Source organism: Pipistrellus hanaki (genome assembly GCF_964339955.1).
Source record: "Pipistrellus hanaki genome assembly, chromosome: 1".
Classification (NCBI taxonomy): Eukaryota; Metazoa; Chordata; class Mammalia; order Chiroptera; family Vespertilionidae; genus Pipistrellus; species Pipistrellus hanaki.
The window spans coordinates 23,555,859-23,569,511 of record NC_140503.1 but is presented as its reverse complement, the minus strand read 5'-3'; the positions used below and the strand labels follow the sequence as shown (position 1 = coordinate 23,569,511).

Sequence of the window (13,653 nt, the reverse complement as noted above, 5' to 3'; positions counted from 1 at the left end):
AGACACAGACCTCCTCGGTCATTATCCCCCACATCATGTCACCCGAAGGCCTACTTGTTGTTTGTACAAGTAATCGCAGGAAACCCTACCAGCTGCCTCCCCGCGGTACAGGTCACCATCCAGCCTTTGCCATTTGGCGGGTGACTAATTGCCGCCCTCCCTCTTAGCAGGCCCAGCCTGACCGAAATCTGTGCCTTTGTGTCCTACCTGCACGGCAGGTGACTCCATGTGTTTCTCTGGGTGGCTCTCAGCAGCACAGCAGTGGCTGGCGGGTGCTTCCCACCTGAGGGTGGTCTCCATGATGATGCAGATCAGGGCTCAGATTTAATGTTCGGGCTGCCCCGTCCTGTGTGGCTCTTCCCTTTGCAAGGTCCCAGGTGGATGTATGTCTTCCTTTGTCAGGTGACACTGCTGTGACCTATGCCCTTTCTGCGCCCTCTCCTGTAACAGAGAGCCAGCTGTGGGCCTTTGCTCATGGCTTCACCAGGTGAAGATGAGCAGTTTGGACGGATTCAGGTTGTGCCAGAGCCTCAGTTACCTTGGTGCCTCTTCTCCTTTTTCTCTATGGGGTATCATGTATGTGTGTGCATCCGCTCTTCCTTTTCAACATTCATGTTGTGGAATGACCAAATGCTCCTAAGATTGCTCCAATTCCAGGAAAGCGGAGCTGTCCCGTCATTTATAAAGCGTAAAGCCAGCCTCCTTCTGTGGAATCCAGAAACATGCTGACTAAATTTTTAGCGGTTTCCCAGTTTGGATACGCTCATGGCTAAATGCACTTTAGATATAACGAGAAAAGAGCAGAGGTGGTTGTTGTCATACTTACATACCTGTTGCTGTCTCTTCTTGTTCCATCACTGCCTCACACAGTCCCTGTAGCAAGATCCAACTTGCCATGGGTAAAACCGCATGGTGTTGCGTTATCAGGAAATCTCCAAGAGAATGGAACAGGCCAGCCACACAGCTCCCCTTTGAAAGTGTGAAGCTGACAGTGTCATTGTAGTTGTTCTGTCTCTGCCTCTCAGAGAAATAATGTTTGTAATTAAATTCAGACAGGACGGGAAGAGCTCCAAACACTGTATATATTGTATTATTTATGTATTGCTCTTTGCTTTTACCTGTCTAAGCCTTTTCTATAACTGTTCCCATTATGCAGTGTATACATTTGGCTAAAGCCAGCATAGCTATTTTGTAAAACATGGAGGAATGATTTGTAAGTTAACAGATGATACAACCTCCTTTCTATTCTGATGGCTAATTATTTCTGTCCTGACCAAACATTTATAGGCTTTGAAAGCCTCAGGGTTTTGAATACCGATGTTATCCTATCAAGATACTGTTGCTGAGAAAGATAAAATATGTGCAATTCAAATGTACAGTGGTTTTCAGCATGAGTCAGGGACCACAGCATCAGCTGGGCACGCCTTTAGAAGTGCAAATTCTCATGTCATGGCACCCCACCCAACCTACACAATCAGAATCTCGGGTGGGGTCCTGTCATTTCTATTTTAACACTTATTTAAAGTGGGAGGACCAGCCTTAGTCATTCTGACACGTTTGCATTCAATTGTGGATACTTATCACGACAGGTAAAGCAAGCATGTGACTACCCACGCTGAGAGATGTGTACATTAGACTCTTTGCATTTCACTTTGTCAAAATCTGCTTCAGACACTAACCACAACATCGACATCGAATGGGGTAGGCATAGTAGGTGAAAAAATCTGCAAATCACAGATTGTATCTTGCCGCTAAGTAGCTAACAAAGAGCCTGTCAGTGTTTTAAAGTGTCCCCAAGGCTGCACTCCACCCCTGTGTAGCCTCTCCCTGTGTCATGCGTGTGGCTGTTAGTCTGGGTCTCCGTGTTACCCCTCTGAGTTTGCCTGCCTCTGTCTGTCTGTGTCTGTCCCCGCTTCCTTTTTACTTCTGGGTCACCTTACCCGTTCAGTGTCTCTGTATCAGAAACCTACTAGGTATTATTTTGTTCTTACTGACCTAATGTACTGCTCTTATGCAAGAGTTCTGCATTCCCTTTTCTTAATTTCAAAAGCAAACAAGTGGGATAATTTGTTACCAAGAGGTAAACACTGAGATTGCATTGCTTTTCAATTGATGTGAGAGAAATTGTGAGATGTTTTTTCCTTCCCCCTCGAGCTCCTTTTGCTTTAATTTACTGTGATTTCACTGAAGTACAATGTGCATACATGAGTGTCCATCGAGATGACTTTTCAAAATGCAGACATACCCGCGCAATCACTACCCAGATCGAGAACGGGAACATTCCCGACATCAGACACCCTTCTTCCCCCACGCCCTGCCCAGCCACTCCCGCCGCCTCCCAATGTAAACACAGCCCTGACTCCTGAAATCCCAGGCTCCGGATGCCGATCTGGTTCTTTATAGAAATGGAGTCAGACCATATGTTTTATCCTGTGTCTGTGTCTCCAAGTCAGCCTTCTGCTGGTGAGATTCATGCAGGTAGCATGAGTTTGTTTTCATTGCTGTGGTATAATTACATTGTGGGAAGAATCACAGCTCATTTATCCACTCTATTGTTGGTTAACATTTTGAGGTTTTCCAGTTTGGGGAAATTACAGATTCTTATATGTGATATTCGTGCATGGTATGTATATATTTCTTTTGGGTGCTAACCTAGGAGTGGGATTGCTAAGTCATTAGAGATACACACAAACACACACACACACACACACACACACACACACACACACAAATTGTCACAGAAACTGAACCAGTTTGCTGAAGTGGCTGTAACAGGTATCACTCCCACTAGCCATGTATAAGAGTTCTAATTGATTCACATCCTTTCTAGCACTTAATATTGGAAGTTATTTTAGTCATGCTGCTGGATATGCAGTGGTCCCTTCTTGTGGCTATAATTTGCATTTTCTTGATAGCTGATAACAATGAGCACCAGTGTGTATTGGGGTTTTTTTTGTTTTTGTTTTTGTTTTAGATATCCTCTTTTGTAGAAATCCTATAAAATCTTTGCTCATTTTTCTGTTTGGTTGTCTTAGTTTCCTATTCTAGATAGGAGCCCATAGCTGGATATATATTTTTACATACAAGATGTCCCCCCAAAATGTATACATACTTTTTTTCTGATAGCTCCATAGATGTTTCTTTCTTTTCAGATTTAGCCCATTGGAATTAATAATTATTCAAAGTGTATATACATTTGGGGAGATACCCTATTTAATCTCCTATTCTTTGTCTTTAGATGAATAGAAATTCTTTTAATGGCAGCCCCTTTCCTTTATGATCCCATTAAAGAACTTTTGCTTTTATCAGGAAAAAAAAATGTTCTTCTATGTTCTAGTCCAAAATCTTCAGATTTACACGTAAATACACAATCCAGCTGGAAATTATTTTTATGTAAGGTCTTAGGTGGGAGTTTCAGATCCTTTTTACTTGTATGTACTATCTCAGGCCCATTAGAGTGCAGGGGGTTTTGTTTATTTTTCTTTCTTTTCTTTTTTTGTTTTATGTATTTTCCCCTTAGTTCTCTATTTGAGAATAGTTTCTGGCTTACAGAAAGCTGCACAGGTAGTAAAGAGAGCTTCGCAGTACCCTTCACCAGTCTCCCACGTGACTGTATGTCATCGCTGAGGAAGCCATAGTGATATGTCATTATTAGCTAATATCTGTGCGTTGTTCAGACCAGGCCCATCAGTTTTTGATTAATGAAACTGCAGCTGAATGATCTCTGAGACCACATCCTCCTAACTAACTCTTCAAGTTAGTGACCAAGTCCATCTTCCTAAAGAGCCAGCTGTCTTTGGTCCCAGCCTGAGCTGGAGAACTCGGCAGGACTCCCGGAGTGTAAACTTGGATCCTGTGAGATCATGGATAGGGAGTGCAGATATTCTCAATTAAAGGCCCTCAGGTTGTGGTCAACTTAAACTCTCACCCCTCATATTCTGCCTTTCTGAGTTTTAAAAGTGTAAGGAGTAGCCTTCTCCTTAAGTTTTATGGACATTAGTTTTAAACTATATTGATGATGAACAGCTTTATAACTTTTATTTTTAGTCACATTCTGTACATTATTTATCTTACAGCTGGAGTTTGTATCTTTTGACCCCCCTTGCCCACTTCATCTCCCCCACCTCTAGAAACCACCAATCTGGTTTTTAGATTACATATGAAAGTGAGATCATGCAGTATTTGTCTTTGTCTGACTTATTTCTCTTATAAAACCCTATAGTTACAAATGGCAGGGTTTTCTTTTTTTTTTATGGCTGAATAATCCTTTGTGTGTATATAATATACCACATTTTCTTTATCCATTCAGTCATTGATGGACAGTTGGGTTGCTTCCATGTCCTAGCTGTTGTAAATAATGCTGCAGTGAACACAAGGGGCACAGATATCGCAAGATAGTATTTTTGTTTTCTTTGGATAAATACCTAGAAGTGGAATTACAGGATCATATGTTAGTTCTTTTTTTACTTTTATTTTTTGAGGAACTGTTTGAGGAACCTCCATACTGTTTCCATAGTGGTTGTACCAATTTATAATCCTACCAAAGGTGCATAATGGTTCCCTTTTCTCCACATCCTTGCTCACATTTGTTATTTCTTGTCTTTTTTATAATGACCATTCTAACAGGTATGAGGTGATAGCTCATTGTGGTTTTGATTTGTATTTCCTAGTGATTAGTGCCACTGGGCATCTTTTCATGCACCTGTTGGCCATCTGCATGTCTTAGAAATGATGTCTATTCCAATCCTCTGCCCATTTCTTAATCTATTTGGTTTTCTCCTGTTGAGATGTTTGATGTATACCATGGTACAGGGATATTAACCCCTTATAGGTAGATATTGTCTCTCATTTTCTAGGTTGCCTTTTTATTTTGTTGATGGTATTTTTTGCTGTAAGCAGCTTTTTAAATTGCAGTCCCACTTGTTTGTTTTTGCTTTTTTTAAAAAGTATATTTTATTGATTTTTTTACAAAGAGGAAGGGAGAGAGATAGGGAGCTAGAAACGTCGATGAGAGAGAAACATCAACCAGCTGCCTCTTGCACATCCCCTACTGGGGATGTGCTTGCAACCAACGTACATGCCCTTGACCAGAATCGAACCTGGGACCTTTCAGTCCGCAGACCGACGCTCTACCACTGAGCCAAACCGGTTTCGGCTGTTTTTGCATTTGTTACCTTTGCTTTTGCTGTCAAATTCAAAATATCATTGCCAACACTGAAGTCAGAGAACTTACCTCTTATTGTTTTCTTCTAGGAGTTTTATGGGCTCAGATCTTGTACTTAAGTCTTTAATCCATGTTGAGTTGGTTTTTGTGTAAGAAAGCTCATTCTGATAAACAGCTTTCTCTAGAGCCGTGGTTCTCAACCTTTCTAATACTGCGACCCTTTAATACAGTTCCTCATGTTGTGGTGACCCCCAACCAGAAAATTATTTTCTTTGCTACTTTATAACTAATTTTGCTACTGTTATGAGTCGTAATGTAAATACCTGTGTTTTCCGGTGGTCTTAGGCTCTACACAGCGGTTCTCAACCTGTGGGTCGCGACAGGATCACTTAGCAGGATCACTTAGCAAAATTACAGTTATGAAGTAGCAACGAAAATAATTTTATGGCTGGAGGTCACCACAACATGAGGAACTGTATTAAAGGGTTGTAGCATTAGAAAGGTTGAGAACCACTGCTCTAGAGAGTCAGTTTCATGCAGGTGCCATGGATGTGAGTGTAAGCTGTACGCCTGACCGGTTTCCTCTCCTGTTCTTAGCGTGGACCTGGCAGGGTCGCCATGACCCATGGTTCTGAGGAAGACAAGACAGATGGCCCTGAGACTGCTGGGCCTTTGCGGCAGGCTTTCCCCCTCTTGCCTCCTGTAGACTTCCCTGTAGCAAACTTAAGAGGTGCCAGCGTGTTTCAAAGTCTCACTATCCTACTTTTTACTGTAACATTCAGACTGATCCCCTGACCACCTTTCACACTCTCAGCAGACATTTAAATTATAGTGAGAAAGCACGGAAGGCTGGCCAGCCGGCCCCATTCATGTTCCATGAAATAGCCGTGGTTCCTAACCCGCCACAACCTGTCCTGATGACCCCTGCTGACCCCGATGCGAGCGCGCACCCACACGTGGCCCTTGTCTCTGCCCTGCTTCTCCTCAGCACCATGAGCTCCCGCCACTCTGCCAGCCCCGTGGTCTTCACCAGTGCCCGGAGTTCCCCCAAGGAAGAGCTCCATCCGGCCACCTCCTCGCAGCTTGCACCCTCCTTCTCCTCTTCCTCGTCCTCCTCGTCTGGTCCTAGGACTTTCTACCCTCGCCAGGGCGCGACTAGCAAGTACCTGATTGGATGGAAAAAACCCGAAGGAACCATAAATTCTGTGGGATTTATGGACACAAGAAAGTAAGAATTCTTTTGTTTCTCTTACTGGGTGGTTTGCTTTTAACATGGCAGAAAAGAGAAAAGTTTGAGGCAATTTTCTGTGGCCGAGGTAGCCAGGCTGGAAGGTAGGGAAGGGTTGATATGGTAGGGAGATTATTATTATTATTATTGTTATTGTTGTTGTTGTTTTGGTTAATTCTCCCCTGAGGACATTTTTTCCCCCATTAAATTTGAAGAGAATAGAAGGAAGGAACGGAAAGAGGGAAGGGGGGAGAAAGAAAAAGCAACATGAGAGAGACTCATGTTGGTTGCCTCCCACATGTGCCCCGACCACGGTAGGGCATCGAACTTGCAACCCAGGTATGTGCCCTGGAGTAGGAGTCAAATGCGAGCAGTAGGTGCATGGGCCAAAGTTCTAATCACTGAACAGCACTTATTTTTTCCTGAGTAAAGCTTGTCTTAAATTATCTCTCCCACTCCATTCCTTAAATAAGATGTATTGCGGTATATTCAGATTTTAGAGTCTTAGATCTCCTAGGAAACAGTACATTCGTATCCCATCTATGGGGGATACGTTCCACAACCCCCAATGGATGCCTGAAGCTGCAGGTAATACCAAACCCTGTATACTAACTAGTGTACTGTGGTGTGTTCTTTATACATTCATTCCTTTGATAGTTTCGTTTGTAAATTAAGCACAGTATGAGATTAACAACAATAACTAATAAAAAAAAAATAGCACAATTATAATGACAAGTTATATGAATATGGTTTCTCTATGGTAAGGATTTGGTAACTGGGGCAGCTAGGAGGTAACTAATGGGTGGGTAGTGGACCCATCTGGGCACAAAGGGATGATTCACGTGTCTGGCAGGAAGGTACAGGTTTCATTCACACCACTCAGAATGGCACACAGTTTAGAACAAGAATTGCTTATTTCTGGATTCTTGCATTTAGTACTTTTGGATCATGGTTAGCCCTGGGTAAATGTAACCACAGGAAGTAAAACCTGGGTAAGAGAGAAGATGGTATGTCTGAAGAACGAATTTCAGAAAAATCAACCCCCTGGTGCAAAGATTCCTCCCCTTCCCTTGATGGTATTAATCACAGCCTTCCCATCTGGTTCTTAACTGGGCCAGGAGGCACCAGAGGGGACATTAGAAAGTAAGTGACTACATATATATAAAGGAGTGACTGACTATAAAGGACATTTACAAAGTAGCACAGCAAAAAAAGAATAAATGATTCATTCAATTACATTGTTTTTGTCTACACAAAGATTGCATTTGGGATTTATACCCTGTGTCTTTTATTAAAAAGTCTGTTGCTAATTTTGGCTTGGTAGAGCTAATTGCTTCCTGTAAAAGAGTGATTTTTTTCATTAGACATTTTAGTTTATGTTTCAAATTGGTTTCATTTTTCTAACAATAATTTATCCGAGTAGCTTCCAATGTAATTGAACAGAAGTAATTCTCCTTTTCTCTCCTATAACATCTCTCCAATGACTTACATCCCTCCCAGCCCACCGTGACCTTCGGTCCACCCGACTGATTCAGTTCACACCGTCTCTCTCCTTTATTCAAGGCGTCACCAGAGCGATGGCAATGAAATAGCCCACGCCAGGCTGCGGGCCTCCACCAGGGACCTCCGAGCATCTCCTAAGCCAACCTCCAAGTCCACCATTGAGGAGGACCTCAAGAAACTCATCGACCTTGAAAGCCCGACTCCCGAATCCCAGAAGAACTTTAAGGTACAAGACAGAGCTCGGGGCAAATAGCAGTCAGAGAGAGGCCAGTTGGGCCGGAGCTGCTCACCACAGTTACTCCCTCCAAAAAGTTGGTTCCCAGCTTCTCCCCATTGAAACCCCTTCCCACCATCACCCAGTCTTCCCAATAATTAGCTCACAGTGTTTTCCAAATGTTCTCTTCCTGCAGCGATGTCCCTTTAGTCTGGGTGGGTGTCCGCCTGTCCTGCCCCTGGGGTTCTTTCTCCTCCCAGGGTTCCCTGCTCCATGCACAAGCCGCTCTTTCTTGCATGTTATTCGACATTGTTCCTCGGAACTCCACAGGGGCGTCTGGGGCCCTCATCAGACGGACATTTTTCTCTAAGGGCTTTAGTCCTTCTATCCAAAGGGCTCCCCTTCCTGTGTGCCCACAGCACTCTGCCCTGCCTGCTTCTGTCCCAACGCTGGCCCTGCCCTGGGTGCTCTAGTCCAGCCAGCGGTCTGCACACTCACCTTCAGAACCTGCAGGCTCTTTCCACTTCATAAAGCCTCCTTCCCCCCCTCTCAGAATCCAGGCTGCAGGGCCTTCTCGAGAACCCAGGCCCTGCCCATCCAGTCCCAGGATCCTTTCCCCTCCCCCTTTGCTTAGAACTGGTTTGTGTGTCAGTGGCTGCACCTTTGCATAGGCATGGGGAAGGTTTGTTCCACCCACCTCAGCTTGGACTCTCTGCTCTTGTCCTCTGAGGTGAGCAGCGCTCGGGGCTTGGAGCCCGTGTGTGTTGAGCGGGGCCCAGAGGTATTCACTGTGAGTACAAGGCGCTTCTGTCTGCGGTAGCGGGCAGTCCCAGGAAAAGGGCGTCTACCCAGGAAGGTGGCAGTGAACGTGGACACGTTCTGTTCACCAGGTTCTTAGATGAATGATTTGTAGTCTGTTTGACGTGACTGGCAAGCTTCATTTAAGAACTTGGAGAATTTATTAAATTTAATAAATGGAAGCTAGACTATTAAGTAGTCACCACTCGCAGTTTGCGATCAGAAGCAGGAGGCACGTCCAGCAGGAGCCCAGTGGTTGCGTTCACTTCGGGCGTTCTCAGCACACATGCATTTTCTCCAGGCAGGCCTAAACTTAAAGTCAGCATCGACAGCACTGAGGTGGACTCCAAAGCCCATTCTCAAGTTTGCAAAAGAAGTGATTTATTAATATAAACATTAAGATCATAAATCATGCTAAAGATTTGCCATTCTTGATTTCTGTTCTATAAGCCAGCACTTCACAGTTCTGAATCATCACCCGGGGTACAAACCGTTTCCTTAGCAACCTTGCAAAGGATAGCTCTTAAAATTTCTTTATCCATCAAAACCCAATGAGGTGTATTAAATGTTTAAGGAACAGTTTAAAAATAAAAATTATTTTACGTTTTTCCTTTGGTTCGGAGGAAAGTAAAACTTGCCATGAAAGAAATCGGTCCTCCAAGTCTTAGTTTTTGGAAAGGGGCAAGTTTAACGCCCGCGTTCTGATTCTCTCCTGCGTTGGAAGTAATTGAAAGCAAATGTCCGTTTTGCTGTTATTTTAGGTCTTGGCTTTTATTTCCAAAACGAATTACTTTAACATTCCTATTTGAAACAGGGTGCACGTCTTTAAGCTGTGATTATGTGACTGTCAGACCCTCTAAAAGTAAATCCTTCTGCTGAAACTATTACTATAAAAAGGCTGGAAGCAGGAGCTGGAAATAGCCTGTTTTCTCTCCAGTCCCATCCTTTCTGGTTTGGTTTCAGATGAGCTCAGCTAAGGAGCTCTGTGTATCTTCTGAGACTGACTAAATGCCCGTGGCTCTGCTGTGTCAGGAAGGCCAGCGTGCCCTTGAGAACCTTCCAGGTCACACCTGGCTCACGGCTCCAGGCCACGGCACCAGGCTCCCGATGCCAGGAACGGCAGCTTCAGGCTGCGACCCTTGGAGCCACTCACACCAGTTGGCTTTATTGGCCAGCAAGAAACCGCCTTGGCAGGCAGAGATGGGATAAACCTATTTTCTTTCTTGCTTTTTTTTTTTTTTTTTTTTAAACCAAAGCTTTTAAAAAATGTTTTTATTGCTTTTAGAGGAAGGGAGAAGGAGAAAGAAGATAAAAACATCAATGATGAGAGAAAACATTGATCGGCTGTCTCCTGTATGCCCCCTACTGGGAATCAAGCCCATAACCCGGGCATGTGCCCTGATGGGGAATGGAACTGTGACCTACTGGTTCCTGAGTGAATACTCCCACTGAGCCACGCGGGCTGAATGAATAACCCTATTTTCCATGAGGGCTGCATACAGTGGCAAGTGAACAGACAGTAGTGCAAACCAGTAGTCCTGCTAGCACTCAGGCACAGACCAAAGAAAGAGGCCTCACCCAGCTCCAGGGTTCAGGAAGACCTGACAGCTGCTTGTTGCAAGTGTGGGTTGACCTGGAGCAAGGCACCCCACCCCCTCTCTAGGCCATGTTCCTAGGCTTTGAAATAGAAGGCCAGAGTAAGGCAGTGGTGCCCAAATTATTTTAAAGCACAAAGACCCTTTTATTGAATAAAAGTGTATGTGGAAGTCCAATATGTAGGATGAGAAAGCAGAGTGTCTCTTATGAGAGGGGTGGGTGTCATGACCCTGGGTCCCATCTGAACATCTCTCCACAAGCATTGATGCTGTGATGAACCTGAAGGCTCCTGGGAGCACAGCTTGAAAACGCCCAGCCTGATGCTCTCAACCCCTTCCCAGTCAGCCATCAACTCCATGTGGTTCTTTCCCAGGGGCTTGTAGCCCTCGGTGGGGCCACTCAGCAATCTCAGACCTGACCTTCCAGAAAGGTAGAGAGGGCGCTTGCTAGAACCAGAGATGTGTGCACCTTTAAGGCTGGAATTGAAGGGGGTTGGGATGAGGAACCATCCTCACGAGTTTGGACAAGACTGGGTCCTGCTACTGTTACTGCACAGAAAGTACCTGAGCAGATAGATGGCTTCCTTCTGTGGCCTATTCGGCCTCCCTTTCCTGAAGGATATTAGACCTTTTAATAAAGGCTCTTCCAGGCCGCGTTTACTGCTATGAAGTACTCCAATATTTCCTGATGAGACTGAAACTGGAATTGGTGGAAAGTTTCTCTCTTGGAAAACCATCAGGGTGGGAAAATCCCTCTGCTGAACCCAGAGGTGCCAACAAACACTGAGTAGCTTTTGAATGGAGATCCAAGATCTGACTCGATAGGAGTCTGGGGGATGGTCCTGGAACTTGCAGATGGAGGAGAGGAGACCTGCTTGGTTTGTTGTTTTTTTCTAATTGCAATTGGCAAGCCTTGTAACATCTCTGATTCCCACTCTGCAGTGAGAAGAGAAATCATTACTTCCAGACCAAGTCTCCTCCACTTAAAGACTCACCAAGCGTTTATCATAGCAGCTCAGTTTTCTGGGCAACCACGTACATACCTTGGGTTTAGCTCATCACACATCTTTAAGAATGAGCACAGTTTTTACACAATAGGCTACACCTGGGGTTTACATTACAATGCCTTTGATTAATGCCTTCTAAAATATTTATGCAGATACTGTGCATGCCATGATGTGGGTAGAATTGACTTGATTTAACCCTTGGTTTGTTGAATGGAGTTGTGTCAGACCCTAGCACATGTATGAACCTAAGGGTCAACTCTGTATGCTCAGCTCTTTAAATGGAGCCGTTGCTGCATCATCGTCTCTCTGCCCCTTCAAAGTGTCATGGCAGGTCCTGCGTGGCTTCCTGCCAGGACTCAGCCTCCTCCTCAGGCCTTCAGCTGTCCCCACATTGTTCTCCCTGCCAAGGAGAGCAGTAGTCGAAGAGGAACTGAATAAATATAGTTTTATTCTTAACAGACCAAATACTCTGTTGGCTTTCAGGAGGCTGGATATTTGAATGTTGGTAATGTGTCTGTTGTCTCCCAATGAATGGAGTTCTCAGAAGCTTGCTCTTTGTGGAAAAATCTCAGCTAAACTCAAGTCATGTCACCAAGGCAAAAGGCATCAGTAAGAGATACAGCTATCTGGAATTTGGAACATGTGTTATTTTTCCATAACTATATAAATACTTGTCATTTATAAAGACTTTCATTTCAGGAATAGAAATCTATCTCAAAAAATAAATTTTGCCAAAATTCATTAAATATAATTATAGTAGTTAATGTTAATCAAGCGCCAGCTATTATTTGCACTAATATATTGTGTTGATCAAATGCTCTTGTTGCCCAGCAAACATGTAGTCACTTGACAAGCATCTGAGGACACCTTCTTGGCTCCACGGCTGTTCCCTGCGGGCTGTAACATTATTTCGTAACACCACCGATCAGTCTGTGTTTCACTTACCCTCCTAATAATCTTGAGGGATGACGTGCCCCATTTCATAGACAAGGAGCTGAGCTCAGAGAGATGACATGATTTGGTCAATGACACAGGATTCAAAAATAGCTCACATTTGTCTGGTCCTCATCTTGTACTAAGTTATGACACAGTATTGATGGATTCATGTAATTATATGTCTGAATTATGCACTGAGCACTGATAGGCAGCGTGGTGGGCTCTGGGAATCTCATGTTGGCCCTAAGGATGTAGACAGAGGTGGTAGACCTTGAGGCTCCCTGGTTAGGCTCTGGGGTTGGACAGCATGTGCCTGAGAGCAGTGAACTTGTTAACCCACTCATTCCCCCCAGCCTGGGCCCTGGGTGTGTGACCCGGAAAATTGACCTCCTGTTGTCTTGGCCCTGTTTTTCAGTTCCATGCGCTCTCCTCGCCTCAGTCTCCTTTCCCCCACACCCCCACCTCAAGGCGGGCCTTGCACAGGACGCTGTCGGATGAGAGCATTTACAGCGGCCAGAGGGAGCACTTCTTCACCTCGAGGGCCTCACTGCTGGACCAAGCCCTGCCCAACGACGTCCTCTTCAGTAGCACGTACCCTTCTCTCCCCAAGTCTCTTCCACTGCGGAGGCCTTCCTACACCTTGGGAATGAAGTCGCTGCACGGTGAGTCTGTGTTCAGCAGCAGCTGAATAGCCCTGCTGATGGTGGCCAGTGTCAGAGGTGGCTGCCATTCAGTTTCTCCGAGAATGACAGCTGGAGGAAGTTCTGCTCGCGTGCTCAGGTTATCTTGGTTCACCGATACCTCCTTCATTTAGCCTCTCACCAGTAATCTCAGACTACAGGGTACAGATGTTCAACCTCACTAGACCATAAGAGTCACCTGGGATGCATGCTTGTGTGTGTGTGTTTTTATTTAAGGTATAATGGGCATATAACATTATAATTCAGGTGTGCAACATAATGATTTGATATTTTTTTACATTGGAAAAAGGTGATGGGAACTTTGAATATTTACTCTCCTAGCAACATTCAGGTATGCAGTACAGTATATGGTGAACAAAAGTAGGTTTACAATTGTTCCTATGGGAAATAATGCAATCCTAATATATAAAATGCCAGGGGTCGTCACAACCTAAATGACTGGATGAACAACCAAATAGCGGGCCGCCGATGGGAGGGAGCTCCCTCCTGGCCCTGGCCGGGGCGTGG

General features: G+C 44.6%; 1 protein-coding gene across 39 annotated transcripts in view; it reads left to right on the top strand.

Moving 5' to 3' along the window:
* The window catches only part of SIPA1L1 (signal induced proliferation associated 1 like 1), a 388,928-nt gene that overhangs the window by 359,849 nt on the left and 15,426 nt on the right, over window positions 1–13,653 (top strand). For 35 of the 39 annotated variants that reach the window (XM_084892089.1, XM_084892086.1, XM_084892109.1 and 32 more), the window contains 3 exons: window positions 6,153–6,392; window positions 7,956–8,121; window positions 12,861–13,107. In XM_084892089.1, coding sequence (XP_084748215.1) covers window positions 6,153–6,392; window positions 7,956–8,121; window positions 12,861–13,107 — 653 coding nt within the window. The remainder of the gene's footprint in view (window positions 1–6,152; window positions 6,393–7,955; window positions 8,122–12,860; window positions 13,108–13,653) is intronic. The other 4 variants (XM_084892105.1, XM_084892104.1, XM_084892103.1 and 1 more) reach the window with 1 other exon arrangement.